General features: G+C 45.8%; 1 protein-coding gene across 1 annotated transcript in view; it reads right to left on the bottom strand.

The window, feature by feature from the left end:
• Positions 1-15,809, bottom strand: part of LOC137300344 (hemicentin-1-like) — a 270,914-nt gene that overhangs the window by 204,213 nt on the left and 50,892 nt on the right. The window contains exons 5-12 of the mRNA XM_067969428.1: positions 15,232-15,403; positions 13,627-13,733; positions 13,087-13,207; positions 12,379-12,642; positions 10,692-10,836; positions 9,044-9,165; positions 5,726-5,998; positions 4,445-4,586 (exon numbers count right to left, since the gene is read on the bottom strand). Of these exons, the coding sequence (XP_067825529.1) occupies positions 4,445-4,586; positions 5,726-5,998; positions 9,044-9,165; positions 10,692-10,836; positions 12,379-12,642; positions 13,087-13,207; positions 13,627-13,733; positions 15,232-15,403 (1,346 nt within the window). The remainder of the gene's footprint in view (positions 1-4,444; positions 4,587-5,725; positions 5,999-9,043; positions 9,166-10,691; positions 10,837-12,378; positions 12,643-13,086; positions 13,208-13,626; positions 13,734-15,231; positions 15,404-15,809) is intronic.

Raw genomic sequence — 15,809 nt, 5'->3', positions numbered from 1 at the left:
TCTGGAGTGGGACTTGAACGCAAGTGTTTGTTGGAATGCTTCCCCTGCAAGATACGTACAGGTAGATTTTAACAATCAGGTGGCCGACTCCAGTGGAACGCATCAGTCGGTCGCCTCTTCTGAAAGGCCACTGCTATTTTGAGGCCGCAGCCTCATTTGAATCTGACTAGCGAGCTGCGGGTAACCAAAGGGCATCCCGAGGCTCGCCTGTTTTCGACCAGTAATGTCGGCCGCCTCAGACACCGGGAGGGGTGGGCGGGGGGATGGAGGAAGTCGACGGTGGGGGCGAAGGGGAGCCTGGGGCAGCAGCCGTCCGCAGTGTTTTTGTGAGGCCCGGAGGGGCACTCCACTCCTCCTGGCCCCACAAAAAAAAATTCACAACTTATCTGTCAGGGGCCTCTTCGATTCTATCGCCGGTGAAACTGGTTGGAGAACGCACGGTGCGACCAGTTGTATCCTAAAATGGCCATCGGGGTCCTGTGTACGTCATAGGACCCCAATTTGCATATTAAAAGGGGCTTACCGCCTGAAACGGGCAGGCATTTCAGCCGCCCAAGAGTAGGCCCCTATAAAAGAGGCAGCGAGCCAATCATCGGGGTTAACGGAGCAGTAAGTCCACCAAATATATTTTGAAGCCGTTAACGTCCAATTACCAATGATTTCGGCGGGTTAAAATCGACCCCGCAGAGTGCAGAAAGCACTCAGCCATTCATTTACCTCCTGTTTTCCTTCAGTACTTGCACCATAGGAAATAACGAAGACTCCTTAAATTTCTCTGTGTTTTACACATGATAATCAAGGGCTCCACAACCATCTACACAGTGAAAGCAATGTTTAGATAAAGTAAATAAAGAGAAACAGTCCCATTGGCGGAAGGGTCAAGAACCAGAGGACACAGATTTAAGGTGATTGGCAAAAGAACCAAAGGCGACATGAGGAAAAAGTTTTTTACGCAGTGAATAGTTACGATCTGGAATGTGCTGCCTGAAAGGGTGGTGGAAGCAGATTCAATCATGGCTTTCAAAAAGGAATTGGATAAATACTTGAAGGGAAAAAATTTGCAGGGCTACGGGTAAGAGCGGGGGAATGGGACTAACTGGATTGCTCTTACAAAGAGCCGACATGGGGCTCGATGGGCCGAATGGCCTCCTTCTGTGCTGTAACCACTCTATGATTCTATAACGTTCCAGCCTTGACTGGTATGGTGGGACAACAATTTTTTGATCCAAATGAAACTGCAAAGGGGCCTTTGAGTAAAAACTCTATCACCCTATCAAAATGTCAAATGATATCCGCAGTTCACTAACATTGCAAGCCAAAACCAACATTGAATTTTTCACGCAAGAAAGAAAAAGACCTTGCATTTATGAAGCACTTTATCACATCCTTGGGACATTCCAAAACACTTCACAACCAATGAATTACTTTTTGAAGTGCAGTCACGGCTCCTAACTAGGTAAGCACAGCAGACAATTTATACACATTAAGGTTCCACAAACAGTAAATGAGATGAATGACCAATTAATTAATTAATCTAACTCAGGTTCGAAGAGATTTGAATAGCAAGTACGTTAACCTATGAAGAACTGAATTCATGCCCTGAATGGGAACCAAAAAGATCCCTAACTGGGCACAATTTCCAAACAGCTCATATAAAACACATCACCAATAGGTGAGCCTTCAACAATCCAAATGCAAGTGAACTCTGACAGACTGGCCGACCATCAGAATTTCTCCGGCTCTGAATGAAATACTGGAACGCAGTGAGTGTTGGCTGGCTATTAACTTCTTTAGGTCGGAACGTGGTTAGAATGTGGAACCTGCTACCACATGGAGTGGTTGAGGCAAATAGCATAGATGCACTTAAGGCGAAGCTAGATAAACACATGAGGGGGAAAGCAATAGAAGGATATCTTAATAGGGTGAGATGAAGGAAAGAAGACTTGCATTTATAGTGTGCCTTTCGCGACCTCAGGACGTCCTAAAGGTGAAGTAAGATGGGAGGAGGCTCATGTGGAGCATAAACACTGGCATAGACCAGTTGGGCCTGTTCCTGTGCTGTAACTACTATGTAATATTATTCAACTGCGAAGGAGCATTACAGCTGAGCCCAATATTGTTTGATCCTCTAATGTCGGGTTAATCTAATCTACTCCTGTACAGTTCGCAGACTTTAATCAAAATGTTTGAGGACAAGAAGTCCAATGTGAGAAGCAAGGAGCCTTTAGCTGGGGAAATCACTAAACGCTGCGATGGTATAGGTCCTGGGGCTTTATACTATGCAAGGAGTAGAGAACCACATGCAGTACTGCCTTTCTGCAAAGCCATAATATTTTCATGTGCATCTTCAGCATGTGATATCACCAGAATCTATTAAGTTAGGCTATAGATGAGTGGTGCTGCTGAAAGATTAATTTTAAAAAAAGGTGTCTCTGCAAATCACCCGCAGAAAGAATAACTGGTGAAGAGTTTTATTACAGACAGTTACAACTGGGCCAGTCCAGGCAACACCAAACACCCAACCTCCGGGGACCACACTCCAGGATCTCATCCCAGGTTCAGAGGTGAGATGAGGAGAATTTTTTTTTGCAGCAATAAATACTTGAAGGGGAAAAATTTGCAGGGCCACAGGGAAAGGGGAGTGGGACTAATTAGCTCTTTCAAAGAGCCGGCACAGGCACGATGGGCCGAATGGCCTACTTCTATGCGGTATCTTCTAACAGCTTGCCAACCAGTACAGATCAGGTCAAATAAACTAAGACTGTAAATTAAATGCAACTTAAATTAAAAAGTATTCTACGTTTTATATCTTTAATGGTCAACAATTATTTGGAAATGAATATAAACATGAACTCCAAATCCACAAATGTCCTGAGCTCTTGTAAGCCTCAAATTCAAGATGGTTGCCATCTGATTGAGCTGAAGAGCAATGTTCCCGGTAATTGTGTACGAGGAGCAGCTCGACTGACTGCCTGACTGCTCGCCTTCTTGGCCAAGGTCATGAGGAGATGTAAACTCAGGGAGAATCATTCTTTCTAAAATGAAAGGTTTAAGTTGACACTGGACCTGTTCCAAAACACGAAGCTCGAGAGAAACCCAATTAAAAGGAGACACACTGCAAAGGGTACTGCTGTGACAGTATTTACTCGTTAAAATGCATTTTTCATAAGTCTCTTGACATAAATAACAGCGCTGTCTTGTGCAATATGTTACAAAATAAACTTTCACCATTTGTTTTCTCCAGTGGATGAATTGATGACTTCCTTGTCTTGACATGGCCTGGTACTGTAGAAGAATACACAGTTATCACTTGCGTGACTGTTAGCCAGCTGCGTAAGGAACTCGAAACCTTGTGGAAGGTTACAATATTAACCCCCTTCATCACCAGCATCCACTGTATATTGTTGGATTCCCATTGGGCAGAGGAGTGAGACCAAATTGGGTCACGAAGGTAGGATCACGGTTTGAGCTTCTGATATTTACTCTCTATTGATAAAAAATCTTTCAAAATCTCAGTAACCTTCATTATTAATATTGCCATGTCCTGAAATAATCGAGGAGAACAGACTTTTTTTTAGCATGTATAAAGTTCTCCAAAAATCCACACAAAAAGAGGACTGTTTAGTCCAAAACTGGACAGAGAATAACCCTACTGTGGAGGACAGAAATCTAACCTTGTGGGTATTTCCACAGCCCCCAGAATAAGATTTAAATGTGGCTGGAAAAATTAGTTAAAACTTATCTTCTCCCTCCCCCAGGGTGTGAAATTCAGAAGCAACACGACCCTTCCAGGCAAAATGGGACAACCCGCTCTCCAGTTGATCACTGTGTACAACAGTGGTTCAATTTGTCATTTGCTCAGAAAGGCCATAAATGTGAGAAATGGGAATGTCCCATTGAGGGAGTAGGGGGTACTCTTCTGGTTTAAGATGCAAGCCACAATTCATGTTTTAAAAAACTGTACTCTGAGTTAACTCAGCCTTGTCCCCCCACCCCCAAACTTTGGCCCCTTGCCTTTGCTTAAGACGCTAGCCCATATTGGGTTACAGTTCCACCGTCCTGTACCTCACCCAAATGGTAATTCTTCATGTTCTATCCTAGACAGTGAGCGTTGGCTGGCCATTCAACTGCAGAGGACCATTACAGCCGAGACCAATATTGTCCTCACTTGACATCCAAACACATGCACTTTCCACAGCAGAAGTTACTGGACAGTGATCAGGAGAGAGAACTCTGCCCGTTTCCTCCCTTCCTAATTGGAATCAATTGGAGCACTCCCACTGCTGGTCAAACTGAGGTTAGCAAACTCAGCACGGCCCTGGCAATGAACCTTGGATCAAAATGGTCAGGTCCAGCACACTGTTACCCATTGAGCCTTCAAACCTCCCTCACTTACAATAGCACAGCACTTCAATGAAAGATACCAAAATTCCAAGTCCCTCACCTGTCATTATTAGTTAGGAATGTATCCTTGTGGATCCAGACAACTCCAGGATCAGGGTAACCAACTGCAGTGCAGCCAATTCGGGCCTCCGCTCCCCTCGAAATACTCTGTGACCTGGGACTGACAGAAACTCGCGGGGCCTCTGCCAAAAAAAAATACACGAAGGTGATCATGAAAGATGACTGCCTCCGTTTATTATGTCTTCAGTCAACTGTAACATCCCATATTCACTGGTCCTCAAAGCTCTATACAGTGAGAGGGAAGGGGCGAACGAGCCAGGAACTCCTCAACAACATCTACATTAACGCTGCTCAGTGGATAGGAAGCCTGCCCGATGCAAGACTGTCTGAGTCATCCCATCCTGGCCCAAGGTCAAATACTCCACTACCCTCTAGATAAATCCAATGAAAAATTTGCAACACCTCCCACCACCTTTCAGGGTATTTATAACGAGGATGAGGTGAATGGTTCTGATGAAGGGTCTCCACCCAACATGTTAACTTGACTTTTCATCTTTTCTGATGTCAGTATATCCAACATTTTCCATTTTCATTTCAGGTTTCCAGCATTTGCCGTTTCTATTTTAATTTAACCTGACAGTGATACGAGCACATTGGTTGGTTCAATAATGTATCAAATGTGGCGAGGGCTGCTGAGGCGTCCTTTCCTATTTCACTCTCGGGTTACCTGTGCTTTCCATGTGTAGTCTCTCATGTATTGGACTGTCTGTGGAGAACCGTGTGTTGCTCAACAATACAGCCATCACATATTTGCCTTTCAGTAAATTATATCAAAATTCCAGCACAAGCAGCAAAATAAAATATTCCCCATTAATCTAAGAACAGAAGAAGGAAAAGGTCATTAGGCCCAGCAACCTCACCAAACCACCCCTCAATTACATTCTGAAACCACTAATACTGTCCATTTCAATAGCTTAGATTATTCCTATTTATGTAGAACCAAAGTTCCACCCAATGTCCCTTCCTACTTCTAACTTCCTTATCTTTAACTGGTGTCGGCCAATATTTGAATCCTCTGCTATACTAAGCAATTTAGCTGAATTACTCTGACAATGTCCTTAATAATCCTGAAACCATCAATCGGGTCACTTCAAAGTCTCCAAAGAGAACAAGCCCAACTTCCTTAAACTTTTCTGAGGAAGTTAAATTCCCGATATCCGGAATCACCCGGTTTGCTCATCACTGTACTTTCTCAAGGCCAACAAAACAGATCAATTTTACACCACTGAGAGTACAGAGACTATCTGAGACCCATTCTTACCAGGGATAAACAGCCACACGGAGGCTTGACTAGAGCCGTGCATATTGACTGCAAGGCATTCATAGCGACCAGCGTCCTCTGGCTGCACATTTCGAAATTCCAGAGATGAATTGTTCAAAGGGGTAATCCGTTCATTGTTGGCTTGAAGCTCAATCCCATCACGCGTCCAAGTAACGTTATATCGAACGCTGCCAAGGATTCGGCAAGACAGGACCACCTGATCCCCGGGGAACGCTGTGACGTTTTGAGGAGTCTCCACACTAGGAGGTGGTTCTGGGGGGGAAAAGCAACAGCAATAAATGAAGGTGCTGTGAAATGGAGAAGATTAGCCTGTCCTACACATCCCACCCCACTCATATATCTTATACAGCCCTTCAGAAGATTCAATGAGTTTGTCCAGCGAGTTGCTGAGTCAGAGACTGGGGGTGTCCTAAGTTCAACCCTGCTCTGACCCGAGTCAACTGATCTCAGCCAGGATGGCAGTGGAAGTATTACAATTGGCCTATGCCCCCTGGTTTAGGGAGGGTGCCCACTCCTGGTCGCTATCCTGCGACCTCCGTTGGAATGTGCAGACGTCACAAGGGCAGGATCAGCTTCAACTCTGATGCCTTCCAATGATAAAACGGCTCACAGATAAATAATAGCCCCTTTGGCAAGATACTGGAGAATGACCAGTGCCCATGGAACCATCTCCTATTTAGGAGTGAGCAGCTTCAGGAGAGGGAAGAATACTGGTGAGAAAAAGGGGAAAAAATAAGCGTCTTAAACTCCCATCTGATACATTTTTAAACTGACTGCACTGACTCAGGAAGCCACTGTTTATGGGTGGCCAGTTATTCAAATGTGAAGGGCAGCACAGCCAAGCCTGATCTGACATAAACTCCCCACACAGGACACCCCGCGTGTCATTCAATAACAAACAGAAGAACGAACCCTGGTTGATTCACTACCCAACTGAGATCAGCACAGGCCACGGTTCAAACCTTGGGTCTTCCTGGTCTGTATGACTTAATTTCATTCTGGGCAGTGCATCTACCAACTGGGCATCAAGGGAGTTTGACCCTCAGCATTTATGCCTGATTTTCTAGAGCTCTTTCATCATTAGCTGAGTTGGTCCTCTTCCCAAATAGCAATCGGGTGTAGTCAGACAGCTCCTGTATGACACATAGATGTGCTGATGTCTGATACTCTGCTGTATATATATGCTAAGCATAAGCACCTTAATGCTCAAAACGTTATACTTTTACAGGAAGCCAGGTATTACAGTGGGTTCGACACTGACCCTCCATCTCGGAGACCTGGGTTTAAATCCAGCCCAGAATGATGAGAAGAAGCTCTTTAATCTCTGTTGTCTTTCTGATTGGCATAGGCCAAAACCCACCAAGAGGCCTATCCTACCAAATGTCATAGTGGTGCAGTACAGGGAGTTCTTCTGGGGTTGCGGCTGAGGCACATTACTCGGGGGGGGGGGGGGGGGGGAGATCAGAAGGACCTTTACTCTGCGTCTAAGTCATGTTGCACCTGAGCTGGGAGTGCTTGATGCAGCACCAACAGTCCTCACCTTGACAAGTACCAAACTGACAAAGAACACTGCTATCAACTCTAATCTTGCTTATTCATCCATGTGCCATCTGGCACTGCACCACCATGCGTCAGAACGAACAGCCACGCAGGGATTGAGAATGCGGGTAATTACTGCTGCCGTCACGAAGTAATGCAGACAGACAGCTGCATCTGTTACCAGGACTGCAGCACACTTCAGTTTGGTGTTTGATAGATGGAAACTGTAACGCCATCTGGTTCGAATTAGCGCCAGAATAAAAAAAAAACCTTGCTTGTGGGAAGAAGCTAAGATCATTAAGTTGTTTCTAACTTCAGGATTCATTAGCTTTAGAAAAAGAAACGCTGCACTTCTGCTTACCAGCCAGATCAGGTATTCAGTACTGCGGCCTGGCTTTCCTGCCTTCCCACAGGATGTTATCTCAGACCCAGCCTATAATTACAGCAAGGGAATTGTTGTGCCAATCATTCATTATCACTTACGGTTCACCTGGAATCTGGTATTTTCACTGTTTCTGGAATTTTCTGTGCAAAATTATGGTTGTCAGGGAACAAATCTCATAGGAGACAAGGACCTCTGGGCCAGTGCCCCTGGATTAGGGAGGGGAAAAATTAACCTCAGCTGTCTGTTTCCCAGTCTAAGCACCTTTGCGCCTGAAGCATCTATTTCCATTAGGTGGGCCCTCCAATCCTGCTTCCCTCAGGCACTCAGCGATCATCCGTCTCAAATCCAAAAACAGTAAAATGCCTTCCACCCCACTGCTGCTCCACGATTATCCGACAGGTCACGTGCCGCTATGTAGTGGGCCTGGACCAGAGTTTGTCCTCCCCCTCCCCCTCCCCCCTCACTCCCGATCTCTGAAGGAGCAGCTCCCTTCTGCCATTGTGCAATCGGACAAAAGCTTTCAGATCTTGATTAAAGGAACATAAACGTCAACCAAGACGGGAACTTGAATCAATATGGGCGCCACAATTCTTCTCAATGTTCCTGGGTTGGAGCTGGAGGGATACAAATTCAGACAGGGTTACCATTCCTGAACACTGCCCGGTGACCCCCTTACTGGAAAATACTTGGCTGTGATGCCCTATCCTGGTCATATACCCGACTGGTACTTACTGTCGAGGCTCACACACGAAGAAAGGTACCTCTGAAACTGTACTCCAGCACAGGTTAATGCCTTTAGGAAAGGAGGAAATCAGAGGGGAGAAAATTGGGGCACAGCCTGTACAATCACTAGCTTGGCTCTCACAGTTTCACTTTAGGGGTCAATATTCAAAATGTATTTGTGCCTACGGAGCCCTGTGGCTTAGGGCATTGAAGGCCCAATATACTGTGCCACAGGTTCACGCCAGGCCAAGTGAAGGATTACCAGGCACACCATCTTGAGGAGGCATGGAGCACACACCAGGTTAATCTTGAAAGGGAGGGAAGGAAAATCCAAGAGAGAGTCACCACCTGCCCCCGGGCTGTCTCGCAGCGCCTACCAGTGGTTCATTTCAGAGTGGCAAGCAGGTTTCCAAGGAAGGAGGGTGGGGAGAAAATATCATTAAAAAAAAATAAAGGCAGCATTCTCATCTTCTCCACCCCTCATAAGAAAAAATAGTTACCTGTCATATCTACAGCTTTCACTGTTCCCATGTTCACGCAGCTCTGGGACAGACAATTCAGGATATTTGTACAAAAAGCTGAAATACCAAATTATCAATTGCGTCAATGTCCACTGCTGTCACTAAATCAGAACCTCACGAACTACTCACCAGTAACAGCCAAGTATGTCCGAGCTATGCCTGTACCCGAGTTACTGATCGCCACACAGTCATAAAACCCTTCGTCAGCTACAGAAACACTCGGGAGCTCCCATGTCGTATTCACAGTGTCCCTGAAAAGATAAATTCAACATTGAGGTACGTGAAAAGCACAATCTCAAAGCAGATCCACACTGCACCAATTGTGACATCCTATAGAGTAGGTCTTTAGGTCGAACGGAAATACCATTGGTTGAGACTCCACAGTGTGTAAAAAGGGGTCTGTTTCCTCACCTGGTGTAGTACTGCAGTACTGGGTCTCTGCCACTAGAGGCTCTCAATGAGCTATTTCAACTTTGGCACTCCCTCCATTGACAGAGAAAATATAATTGCAGTGTTTCAGTTTATATCACTGGTCCTTTGGGTTTCACCGCTGCAAATCCCAAGAAAATGCAAACTTAGACATGGGATCTATGGAGTTTTCCCATCATATGTTTACATGGGCTTTAAAGAACCTATTCACAAACACAGGCTATTCCCACGGGTATCAGTCATAGTTACTCGAGCTCATTTTGTAAAGGAATGAGCAGGACTGGCAGCATGAAAGATGGTGGACCCAGCTAGGCACTGCTCAGCACCGTTCAAGCAATCTGTTACCAGTCTTCTGCCAATGCAGCTCGAGGTGTACGCTGGGAGGAGCCCAATGGCCACACGATCTCTACACTCCTCCAATTCTGGCCTCTTGCACGTCCCCCATTTTCATCACCTCATTATAGGCAGCCATGCCGTCAGCTGCCTAGGCCCTCGGCTCTGGAATTCCCTTCCTAATCCTCTCCTCCTTTAAGAAGCTCCTCAAAACCTACCTCTTTGACCAAACTTTTGGTCACCTGTCCTAATATCTCCTTATATGGCTCAGTGTCAAATTCTTGTCTGATAATCGCTCCTGTGAAGCACCTTGGGGAGTTTTACTACAATAAAGGCGCTATATAAATGCAAGTTGTTGTTGTTGAGTATCTAACCTTTTGGCTTCCACTTCCTCCCTGTGGGAAATGGCCTTATCTCCACCCACCACCTTCTTCTGACACACTGACCAACCTGGAACCAACAACATGGGAACCATTTCAAGTTATGTTTTTCCACGTTGTGCCTTTGAGACAAAGAGCTTTAGTACAAACGCTTCAAAAATGTCATCCGTCTCTGGGCCTCCGATAAAAACGTGTGACCAAAGATCCCAACCAGCTCTCCCTTTGGCTCATTTGGTAAATGTTCTGCTCGGTGTGGCAGTGGACAATACAGAGCAGGAAGATCCGTGCTCTGTACTGTGTTAGCAAATCTCAGCCAGGCTGTGCTAGATCTTCTACAGAGCCTCAGCACTCATAGGATAGGGAGGGTTAAAATCAGGCAGGGCTCCCATTCCTGATCTCGCTCCAGTGATTCTTGCTGGAAAGGACATGTGGGGATGATGAGCGAGGACAGAATCGCAGCTACGAGATCCCCTATGGTCGAGTAGCCTCCCAACATTCACCATCTAGGCTCATGCATGAAAAACAGCCACTTGGCTGCAATGACAAGGGATTCTCTATGGAGGTGGAACTGTTGCCTAGCACAGGTCAGAAGACCAGGGCAGTCAGCGACTCCGCGTTCTTTGCACAGTACTCACAGAAACAGTCGGTCTGGTTGAGGTCTGGTCCCGTCTCTGACGATTCGCAGTGTGAACGGAATCGGACTCTCCACAGAACACGGAATCGATGCGGACTGCAGGTAGTAACCGTGGGTTTGACCAGGCATGCTCACTACTGGAGGCCCTAAAGCAGATAAACAATCATTTTAACAGAGACGTCAAGCTTTTCAAAATGTTCCTGCATCTCTCCATTCCCCCACCCTGTCGAGCTTGAATACAACACTATCTGACTTTCCCTTTTCTTTTCTCTTCATCTTAAAGTGTTGACTCTTGCTGGGGTACAGTTCCAAGGTGCTTGGTACCTCACCCTTGTGGCCACTCTTTGTGTGTAGACCTAAACAATGGAGGGGCATCGCAGCCAAACCAACCCTGTTTTCACGAGTGTCAGCAGTGGCTCAGTGGGTAGCACTCTCACCTCTGAGTCAGAAGGTCATGGGTTGAAATCCCACTCCAGAGACTTGAACACAAAACCTAAGCTGACATGCCAATGCAGTACTGAGGAAGTGCTGCACTGTCGGAGGTGCCGTCTTTTGGATGAGACTTTAAACCGAGGCCCCATGCCACTATTCAAAGATTGTAAACAATTTTACAACACCAAGTTATAGTCCAACAATTTTATTTTTAATTCCACAAGCTTTCGGAAGCTTCCTCCTTCCTCAGGTGGTGTGGAAATGACATTTTCGAATCCTTCGCATTTTAAAATCACAGAACAATGTCTGGTGATTACTGCCCGTTGCCAAGGCAATCACAGTGAGCAGACAGAAAGGTGTCACCTAAAAAGGCCACCGAATATACAAACCCCCCAAAAAAAAGAGAGAGAGAGATAAGGAAGACAGTCAATGGCCCGTTATATTAAAAACAGATAATATAACGGGCCATTGACTGTCTTCCTTATCTCTCTCTCTCTTTTTTTTGGGGGGTTTGTATATTCGGTGGCCTTTTTAGGTGACACCTTTCTGTCTGCTCACTGTGATTGCCTTGGCAACGGGCAGTAATCACCAGACATTGTTCTGTGATTTTAAAATGCGAAGGATTCGAAAATGTCATTTCCACACCACCTGAGGAAGGGGGAAGCTTCCGAAAGCTTGTGGAATTAAAAATAAAATTGTTGGACTATAACTTGGTGTTGTAAAATTGTTTACAATTGTCAACCCCAGTCCATCACCGGCATCTCCACATCATGGCTACTATTCAAAGAAGAGCAGGGGAGTTCTCCCCTGTGTCCAACCAACAGATTATTTGGTCATTATCACATTGCTGTTTGTGGGTCCTTGCTGTGCGCAAATTGGCTGCTGCGTTTCCTACATTACAACAGTGACTACACTTCAAAAAGTACTTCATTGGCTGTAAAGTGCTTTGGGACGTCCTGAGGTCATGAAAGGCACTGTATAAATTCAAGTCTTTCTTTCTTTACCTGATATCACACACAAGCGCTTTCCAGCAGAAGCCAATGGATCAGGAGCAGGCTGATTATCCTCAAGGACACTGAGCCCAATCGTACTGTTCCAGCTGCAAACAGCTAACCCTGCACGGGTCAGGGTTCAAACTTGGGGCCTCCTCGGGCAGCACCATGCCGGGCAGTACATTTACTGTGCTGTGCCACCATGAGAGCTTCTAGCTGGCTTTCTATCTACACAAGGTACAATGGCACGATGGGTTGTCTCACCAGGGACCAGGTTTGTGTAGGAGACGCTGGACAGGCGTTGAAAACGATAACCTTCCCTATCGTAACCCGTCACTTTCAGGAAGACGTTCTCACTGGGTGGCATGAATTCCGGAACTTTCCACATGGTGTTTGTGTTGTGGCTGGAAAGGGCACTAATGGGCAGGCTCTTCAGAGACTCTCCTGAGGTACTGAGAAGCTCCAAGCGATCCAGCTGCCCTGGAGGGAGCAGACCCGAGCAGTTCAACAATACATAGGTCGGGATCCCTAGAATTAAATAGAACACAGGAATTTCCTGAGAATAAGAGTCAGGAGGTTATCTGTAAAATATAAGAAATGACTAAGATACAAATCCAGCCAAATGTATCACTGTGGTAACATTAGAACATTTGCAGCATCATAAAGAGAAGTAATTTGCAATCAATACATATTAAAGGAACTTTAACAACCCATAAATCAAGATGAGAGGTCAGAAGAACATTTTACCCATCATACAGTGGAAATGTGAAGCAGACACCCAGAAAAACAAGTCGATTCACTCCTTCAAAAAGGAGCTGGATAAATATCTGGCTGAGAACGGGACTGGGGGCTATAGGGACAGGTAGATACCCCCCCATCTCCCATCCAGGAAGGACAGTCACATGTGGGTCAGATAACTGACAAGCGTGGGTTTCAGCCCTTGCTGGAAAGACAACATTCCCTGTTAACTACCTTGAATTGGACGCTCGCTTGTTTTACTGAAGTCTGAGGTAGGTTTGGTGGAAAATCCAGCCCGGAAATCAATGCTACTGACTCCTGTGATCCGTACAGAATGGCGCCCAGTGCTGCGGATCTTAAAGAAGACAAGCCTCGGTCATCATTAGTCCGGAGAAAATAATGGTACAATAACAAGAGCAGAGGCAGTATTAAATAATCAATCCAGACTTTATTTTCACAGAGAAGCCAAAGTAAGGCGCTAAGGCACATGGTTTACAACCTCATCAAAGCTGAAAGAGTAGGAGAGCAAATGACATAAATCTAGAAATAGCTGATGGGCGATAGCAAAAGTTTTAACAGGCTGTAGATTGGAGGAAGGCAAAGAGTTCCATGTTTTTGAAGTCCTCGGAAAGAATGAATTAGATGGTGTGATAAGTCTTCATTTCTAAACAGTGTGGGTGCATAGAGAGCATAGGACCGTTTATTAGGAACTAGAGAGGAGAGTTCAGAGTGACAATGACCATCGTGGTAACACAATACAGATGTAGTCCTTACCTTAACTGTCCACATTCCAGGCCGTGGGTTTTTCACATTGATAACTCGAGCAGAGTTTGGAATATTCAGCAGTTCATTCAAACCCAACCCTTTCCACATGACCCGGCCTGAAAAAAACCCAACTGACAAGTCATCGTCCAATCCGAATGAATACCGTTTCCCAAACATGATGCTGGTGAACGGGCTGGGAACAAACACCATCTCACCTCGATGGTTCCATTTGGCCATTGATGGCAAGAGGCAGCTCAATAATATCAGTTATAAAGGTTAATAGAACTACACAAGGAAAATCAATTATAAAAGGAAATTGAAGAATGGAAAGACTAAAGGCTGTATGACCATCGCAAAAAAATTAGTTTCACCAAATGTGCCAAAAACTGGAAGTTACAAAATCCTGGAGTTGATGATGTAAACAGACTAATAAAAAAAATCAAACCATCCAAAGGGAACGCTCTATCACACCAATCACTTACAGGTCAGAGAGCACAGGGTCAACACCAACAGGTCAGAGAGCACAGGGTCAACACTCACAGGTCAGAGAGCACAGGGTCAACACCAATACCCACAGGTCAGAGAGCACACAGTCAACACCCACAGGTCAGAGAGCACAGGGTCAACACCAATCACCCACAGGTCAGAGAGCACAGGGTCAACACCCACAGGTCAGAGAGCACAGGGTCAACACCGATCACCCACAGGTCAGAGAGCACAGGGTCAACACTCACAGGTCAGAGAGCATAGGGTCAACACCGATCACCCACAGGTCAGAGAGCACAGGGTCAACACCCACAGGTCAGAGAGCACAGGGTCAACACCGATCACCCACAGGTCAGAGAGCACAGGGTCAACACCAACACCCACAGGTCAGAGAGCACGGGGTCAACACCAAACCCACAGGTCAGAGAGCACAGGGTCAACACCCACAGGTCAGAGAGCATGGGGTCAACACCAATCACCCACAGGTTAGAGAGCACAGGGTCAACTCCCACAGGTCAGAGAGCACAGGGTCAACACCAACACCCACAGGTCAGAGAGCACAGGGTCAACACCAATGCCCACAGGTCAGAGAGCACAGGGTCAACACCCACAGGTCAGAGAGCACAGGGTCAACATCAACACCCACAGGTCAGAGAGCACAGGGTCAACATCAACACCCACAGGTCAGTTAGAGAACAAGCTGAAACAAGGCAAAGCTTATCTTTAAACTGTCGCAAAAATGTCTCGTCGTCCAATCTCAGAAGAGGAACCCACTTCTGTGCCGGTGTGAATTTTTCCACTTCCCAGATCAGCAATACTTATAAATTCTGAGTGAGATAAGCAATTTAATCCCAATTTATAGGTAGTTTTGTCCTGTGGGTTCATGCCCACTTGGATCTGGATTGAGAATGACGTACCTCTTTATAAGTAAGATAAACTTTACAAACGACAGAGGGTACTTTCATCCCTTCATTCTGGGTTTGGTTCAAATCAGTGTCTAACCTATTGCGTCATTCAATTCCCCCCCACCCATCTCTTTTATTGCATAAATAAATAATCCATTAACAACCCCCGCAAAAAAAGGTCAACTCCAATCTAACAGGAACATTCATCCACTTTGTGACTTACCTGAGGGGTCCCGGATTTCTATGGCTGGTGTGGGCCCACTGAGGGAAATGGTGACTTCTTTCAGGTTTGGGTCAAAGGGCACCAGCCAAAGATGCTCCTCCCTGTCCTTGTGGTTAGTGGACAGCAGATGGACTTTAGAGGTCTGGATAGTTTTTTCAACCCATTTCAGCACCTAGATGGAAAGAAAATCAGAATCGTAACCTCACTGCTTTCTTTACCCAATTACCTCCCCCCCCCCCATCAGCCCCAATTTTCCTAATTTTTCTCTTCACTTCTCCTGAAGGCGCTGCGTTATGCTGGAATAAATTTTAATAGGTGCCCATTTATCCCTTGTACCGCAATGTGGCCATGCCTCATTTGTGAGCTTGCACAGGGTGTCATCAGGCTATTCAACTGTAGGGAGCATCACAGCTAAGCCTGATCCAGTCCTCAGCCAATGTCCACACACTTGCACTTTCAAGCAGGGTTCATTTTGGATTATTCATTTTATGCCTGATTTATCTTGCCACAGGGAGAAACAGCTAGAGTCACTTTACACCTTACAGCAACTCAGCACAGAAGGGAGGCCCAGTGGAGCG

Source organism: Heptranchias perlo, chromosome 31 (genome assembly GCF_035084215.1).
Source record: "Heptranchias perlo isolate sHepPer1 chromosome 31, sHepPer1.hap1, whole genome shotgun sequence".
In the NCBI taxonomy this organism is placed as follows: domain Eukaryota; kingdom Metazoa; phylum Chordata; class Chondrichthyes; order Hexanchiformes; family Hexanchidae; genus Heptranchias; species Heptranchias perlo.
The sequence above is the reverse complement of the archived record's forward strand: the minus strand, read 5'-3'. Positions and strand labels throughout refer to the sequence as shown.